Genomic DNA, 6,541 nt, shown 5'->3' with positions numbered 1-6,541 from the left:
CAACTACGATATTCTCTCTCAATCATCTAAGAGTAGCTAGAGAGCTGGGGGTTGGGTCAAGTGGTAGAATACCTGCCTAAAAAGTGTTAGGCCCTGAGTTCAAACTCCAGTACTGCCAAAAGAAAAGAAAACTACTTAGGATTAGTGGTGTAAGCTCCTGCACCTGGCCTCCATGGCCCATTCTAAAACAACTCTGGACTATGTGTTTCTAATTTTTACTCTTTAACATAAGCTATAAGCTTGGCATGGTGCTGTCTGTAGTCCCATCATGAGAAGCTAAGGCAAGAGAATCACTTAAGCTTGTAAGTTGGTGACCAACAAGACTCTGTCCCCAACAGTAACTCATTGTAAGAAATTAAGTGCATTAAGGTGACATAATTCATTATGTTTTGTTAAAGCAATTGTGTTTGAGTTTAATGAGCACTGTCTTTTAAGTCCACTCAGCTAATAAGATTTTGCTTTCATCTAGAACTGTTGGATTCATGGGTGAATTCAGATATAGTTGTAATATTGTAGTGGGGTTAGTTTTTATGTAGCTTTTAATAACTTTGGTAAATGTTCCATTGAGAATGAGCTTTTGTTAATTGTTGCTATTTTCCTACTGGCCTTGTGTTGCAGGTTCTTTGGATTTATTTCTATGTTCTTTTTTTCCAGAACAAATGACATTTTTTCTTCCATGGATTTTATATCTTTAAACTTTAAATGTATATATATATATGTATATATATTGTACTGGGGTTTAAGCTCAGTGCCTCGCAATTGCTAGATAGGCACTCTTATATTTGAACCACTCCACTAGCCCCTTTTTGTGTGTGATAGGCTTTTTCAAGATAGAGTTGTGTACTGTCTGGGGGCTGACTTCAACTGCGATCCTCGTGATCTCTTGCCTTCCAAATAGCTAGACATGAGCCACTGACTTCCCAGCTTAAATGTATATTTTCTTTAAACAAGATTTCCGTAAGCTAGACACTGGTGACTCATGCCTGTACCCCTGGCTACTCAGGAGGTAGAGATCAGGAGGATTGAGGTTCGAAGCCAACCTAGGCATATAGTTTGTGAGACCCTATCTCAAAAAAAAACTCTTCAAAAGAAACAGGGGCTGGTGGAGTTGCTCAAGGTGTAGGCCCTGAGTTCAAACCCCAGTACAGAAAAAAAAAGATTTCTGTAAATGTTTTTTGGAACATTAACTGTTTTCAGATAGATTGTAAATTAGCAGATGTTAACTTTTTTTTTCTGAGATGTCTGCAAATGCACAATTATAATCAGATTACATCTAACTCGTGTTTGTTGAGTTTTTCTTTTATGTCTAGTCTCTAATATGTGCATTCCAATAAAGGTGTTTCTTAGTCATGTAAATTTTACTTTTCATGCTTAAATTGCTAGAACATTTTAAATTTTATTGCAATATGTCTATTATGGATCAAAAGAGACTAGACTTGCCACATATCACAAGGACCACACCTTTTGTCAAGTAAGTTATAAAGAATTTGCCACAAAATCTGTCCATGATCTACAAATGACAGTGTAGTTCATCAGTAAGAGCATTCTCCATAGAATTTCTGTCAGGATTTGTGTTTGTCTTAATGGGTTAGTTGTGATTAATTGTAGTGACGCATACCAGTTAGATGCACTGAGTGAGTGAGTATCATTCTCTCTCTGTAATTATAACCTTAACCGGGAGGCTGGAATAACAGAGTGGGAGGAAATCTAATTCCTAAGGAGTATAGGGTAATCATCTTAGTGAGAAGAGCAGAACTTCCCTCATTTTGATGATTCAAAATGTGTTCTACCAATTTTAGAGATGTGTGGAAAATGTCTTGTTTTTGTCTTGATCCACCTAGTCACTGAGGAGCACTGCTTTCTTTGGAGGTTTCTGCCATGTCTCTTCATGAGACTTGGCCTTTCTGTGAGTGTGACTCCAACTGCAGTCTTCTGGGCCGGCTTCTGCCTTTCTCACTTACTAAGTAAGAAAATACTCAGTATTTCCTCCGATGTATTGTAGTGGTCTCTGTAAGTACAGATGCTCAACCTCCATAAAGTGAGATATGTATTTAATCCATCTACTCCAGTGAACATTAAACCTTAACCTATCCTAAGTTTAATCATCCCAGTCACTTCATTAGCCTAACGTTGTGCAAAATCCTTAGATGATTTTGTTGTTGTTAGACAACAAAGTGTCAGATGAATTCAGTGAAGATAGTACACAGTATAGTGACAGTTTTTTTTATGTGCTCACATGCCACTGCACAACATCATGATCAGAAGTACTACAATGAATACCACTGCCCCAGCGTGACATCGAACTTTGAAAACAACCCATTAAAAAATCATAAGTAAGCTCTCTCCCTCTCCCAACATGGCGGCCTCAGCAAAAAAGAAGAATAAGAAGGGGAAGACTATCTCCCTAACAGACTTTCTGGCTGAGGATGGGGGGACTGGTGGAGGAAGCACCTATGTCCCCAAACCAGTCAGCTGGGCTGATGAAACAGACGACCTGGAAGGAGATGTTTCAACTACTTGGCACAGTAATGATGATGATGTCTATAGAGCACTTCCAATTGACCGTTCGATCCTTCCCACTGCTCCACGGGCTGCTCGGGAACCCAATATCGACCGGAGCCGTCTTCCCAAATCACCACCCTACACTGCTTTTCTGGGGAACCTGCCCTATGATGTGACAGAAGACTCCATTAAGGAATTCTTTAGAGGATTAAATATCAGTGCAGTTCGTTTACCGCGTGAACCCAGCAATCCAGAGAGGTTGAAAGGTTTTGGTTATGCCGAGTTTGAGGACCTGGATTCCCTGCTCAGTGCCCTGAGTCTCAATGAAGAGTCTCTAGGTAACAGGAGAATTCGAGTGGATGTTGCTGATCAAGCACAGGATAAAGACAGGGATGATCGTTCTTTTGGCCGAGATAGAAATCGGGATTCTGACAAAACAGACACAGACTGGAGGGCCCGTCCTGCCACAGACAGTTTTGATGACTACCCTCCTAGAAGAGGTGATGATAGCTTTGGAGACAAGTATCGAGATCGTTACGATTCAGACCGGTACCGGGATCGGGATGGGTATCGGGATGGGTATCGTGACGGCCCACGCCGGGATATGGATCGCTATGGGGGCAGGGATCGCTATGATGACCGAGGCAGCAGAGACTATGACAGAGGCTATGACTCCAGGATAGGCAGTGGCAGAAGAGCATTTGGTAGTGGGTATCGTAGGGATGATGACTACAGAGGAGGTGGGGACCGATATGAAGACCGATATGACAGACGGGACGAACGGTCATGGAGCTCCAGAGATGACTACTCTCGGGATGATTATAGGCGTGATGACCGAGGTCCCCCCCAAAGACCCAAACTGAATCTAAAGCCTCGGAGTACTCCTAAGGAAGATGATTCCTCTGCTAGCACCTCCCAATCCAGTCGAGCGGCTTCTATCTTTGGAGGGGCAAAGCCTGTTGACACAGCTGCTAGAGAAAGAGAAGTAGAAGAACGGCTACAGAAGGAGCAGGAGAAATTGCAGCGTCAGCTGGATGAACCAAAACTAGAACGACGGCCCCGAGAGAGACACCCAAGCTGGCGAAGTGAAGAAACTCAGGAACGGGAACGGTCAAGGACAGGAAGTGAGTCATCACAGACTGGAACCTCAGCCACATCTGGCAGAAATGCACGAAGGAGAGAGAGTGAGAAGTCTCTAGAAAATGAAACACTCAATAAAGAGGAAGACTGTCACTCTCCAACTTCTAAGCCTCCCAAACCTGACCAGCCTCTAAAGGTAATGCCAGCCCCTCCACCAAAGGAGAATGCGTGGGTGAAGCGAAGTTTTAACCCTCCTGCTCGATCTCAGAGCTCAGACACAGAGCAACAATCCCCTACAAGTGGTGTGGGGAAGGTAGCTCCAGCTCAGACATCTGAGGAAGGACCAGCAAGGAAAGCAAATGACAATAAAGCAGATGGAATGAGTGTCTCCAAAGGCCAAACTGGGAGCTCCAGCCGTGGTCCCGGAGATGGAGGGAACAGAGACCCTTGGAGAGAGCCAGATAGGAAAGATGGCAAAAAGGATCAAGACTCCAGATCTGCACCTGAGCCAAAGAAACCTGAGGAAAATCCAGCCTCCAAGTTCAGTTCTGCAAGCAAATATGCTGCTCTGTCCGTGGATGGTGAAGATGAAAACGAGGGAGAAGAATACACCGAGTAGACCTCTACATCCTGTGCTTTTTCCTAGTCTCTCTCCACTCTGGAACATTCATTCAAGAACAAATCAAACCTCTATCCAGACAAGACAAAATAAAACTCACCATCTCCTAGAGACCTTTCTTAACTTTTTTTTAAAAAATGAAATGAAATTCTTTTGCATGCTGCTGCAGCCTTTAAAGTATTGAAGTAACCAGAGAATCACCAATATAGCCAGAGATAAAGACTACAGCTTTTTGATGGAAAAGTTGTGGTGCTTTCTGATGATACCATTGCAGCTGCCTGTGTGATTAGTGCCTAGGGGCTCCATTTAGCAGAAATGGTAATGCCAAGTGATAACAGTGTCTGGATCAGTTGGCAGTAGGGAAAATATAAGGAAGAGTGAGATTTCTACCTTCTAATTCTTATCCTATTGTGGCAAATATGAATTCTGTCAAGCATTATCTGAATAAATTTTCCATCCTTGGAAAGGTAGATTTATTCTCTCAAGTTGTTTTAGTCTCCAGGAGGCTGACAGCCCTTCCTCTTACTTCAATTCTGAGTTATTGGGGCCAGCCTAGGGGAAGTTCCTTTATTTTTTACCCCCCAGGGGGGTAGTTGGAAGTGAGTTTACAGGCCACTAGCAAATAGGACCGCTTGGGGACCAAAATAAATGGGGAGATCGTGGTTTGAAAAGAAGCTTTTGGGAGGTGGATTATTTTGTACCAGGTAATAGGGGAAGTGGTGTGCCCTCTGGTAAACACATGAATGGTTTTGTCCTGAACAGGAAGCACTTAGGGCTCAAGGGAAATCCCCTCTTTGGCCTGGTTTTGCCCTTTGTAAACATTGTCCTTTTCAAAAGTTCAAATATATTCACATTCTCTTGAAACCTTGAAGCTTTAAAAATTTAGACTCTTACCATCTCATGTTCTTCATATATTACCTCCAAAAGCAGTCTATAAGTCAAATACCTGTTCGGGGGGCATTTTCTGTCTCAGCCACTGGAAGCTGTGGCATGAGGAATCACTGCTTTTCTCAAGTACATCAGCTGTGATGTCTTTTGATTATTCCTTTCTTCTATCCATGCCTGCTCCTGCTGCTTTGGCCCCTTTTATAGATCAGACTACTCTTAGAATTGGTGGATTTGGGTGGTGAATGAGTGGATAAATAGGAACAGTTGAATCCAAAGCTTTTCCTACAAGCTTGATGGGGGGAGGAGTTGAGTTTTCAGTTTCCCTCTCCATTGAACTATACCAATGCTTGGATTTATAATGTGGCCTGGACTAGTGTGTGGGTTTTTTGCTTTCTGGGGTTGGTTTTTCTTAGCTTCCCTTGAGAGAATAAATGATAATGGAAAGAAGTGTTTAACAAGGTCCTGGTTTCTCTTGTGACACGGTAGCTTAATTTGTTTTGCTTTGATGTGCATCTTTATAGGGGGTCAGCTTGGTAGATGGTATCCTTCCCCATTGTGGGCAGAATTGGTACCTGCACACAAATGACACCTTGGTCTCTTGTTTGCAAGGCCTGTTAGGTCCTGTCCAGCCCTGCAGGGTGTTGGTACACGTGTGCTGCAGCAGTGGGCATAGTAAACCACTTGTCCAGTGGACAAAAAACCTTAATTGGCAGGATTGGCTAGTAACTAGGAAGTGGGATTTTAGAGAGCCAAGGTTGAAAGGATTTTTTAAGAAAAAAAAAATAAAACCATTGGTTGTAGACAATGAAAAGGTAGTTTGCCCTCTTCATGTCTATTCTCCTTCCAAATAGTTTCATCCAAAAAAAAAAGCTGTTTTGTCCCACTCTCCTACCTTGTTCCCCTGTTAAAATAGAAACAGGGGTTGATTTATGTCCCGCTCCTGAATACGTGTAAAATTTGTACAAAAGTATCTTCTATGAAAATGATTTGTAATCTGTAGACTTACTACCTGGGAGGTGTCTTGAGATGTAAAATCCCATCCTTTGGGTTGTGGGTTTTTGTTTTCTCCAAATAAATCCAATCTTTCAAGTTCAAAAAAAAAAAAAATCATAAGTAAGTCCCTCTTAAGTCAGTGGTTATCATTATCTCAGATAAAGCTCACTCACTCCTTGGCATGCTTTATAATACATATATAGAGAGAGCGATGTGTTGAATTAAATTGTCACAGTACAAGCCTAGCAGTGACTGAAGATGGCATCACTATTGTAGTCAAGCTGTTGGTTCTCAGAAAACATGGATTTTTATGGTGTTTTTCAAACATAACTTGTCATGCCAGTGTGCTAGATGACAAAAATATATAATTAGGCAATCCTGAAAGACTGCCCTGACTGTAGCATCATGGGTAAATAATTCCTAAAATGATGGTGCTTATACGTCTATGAGACACAAATG

At 42.1% G+C, this 6,541-nt stretch overlaps 1 protein-coding gene across 1 annotated transcript; it reads left to right on the top strand.

Moving 5' to 3' along the window:
- The first annotated feature begins 2,343 nt into the window (after positions 1-2,343).
- On the top strand, positions 2,344-6,039 carry LOC141416650 (eukaryotic translation initiation factor 4B). The gene has a single exon (XM_074053801.1). The coding sequence runs from the start codon at positions 2,357-2,359 to the stop codon at positions 4,199-4,201; it is 1,845 nt and encodes a 614-aa protein (XP_073909902.1). The 5' UTR covers positions 2,344-2,356; the 3' UTR covers positions 4,202-6,039.
- The last annotated feature ends 502 nt before the right edge of the window (positions 6,040-6,541 follow it).

The sequence above is a fragment of the Castor canadensis genome, chromosome 14, assembly GCF_047511655.1.
Source record: "Castor canadensis chromosome 14, mCasCan1.hap1v2, whole genome shotgun sequence".
In the NCBI taxonomy this organism is placed as follows: Eukaryota; Metazoa; Chordata; class Mammalia; order Rodentia; family Castoridae; genus Castor; species Castor canadensis.
Note: the sequence above shows the minus strand (reverse complement) of the source record. Positions and strands in the feature narration are given on the sequence as shown.

What these genes read in the sequence shown, in the direction of transcription:
- LOC141416650 (XM_074053801.1), top strand. Translation starts at nt 2,357, where the DNA reads ATGGCGGCCTCAGCAAAAAAGAAGAATAAGAAGGGGAAGACTATCTCC.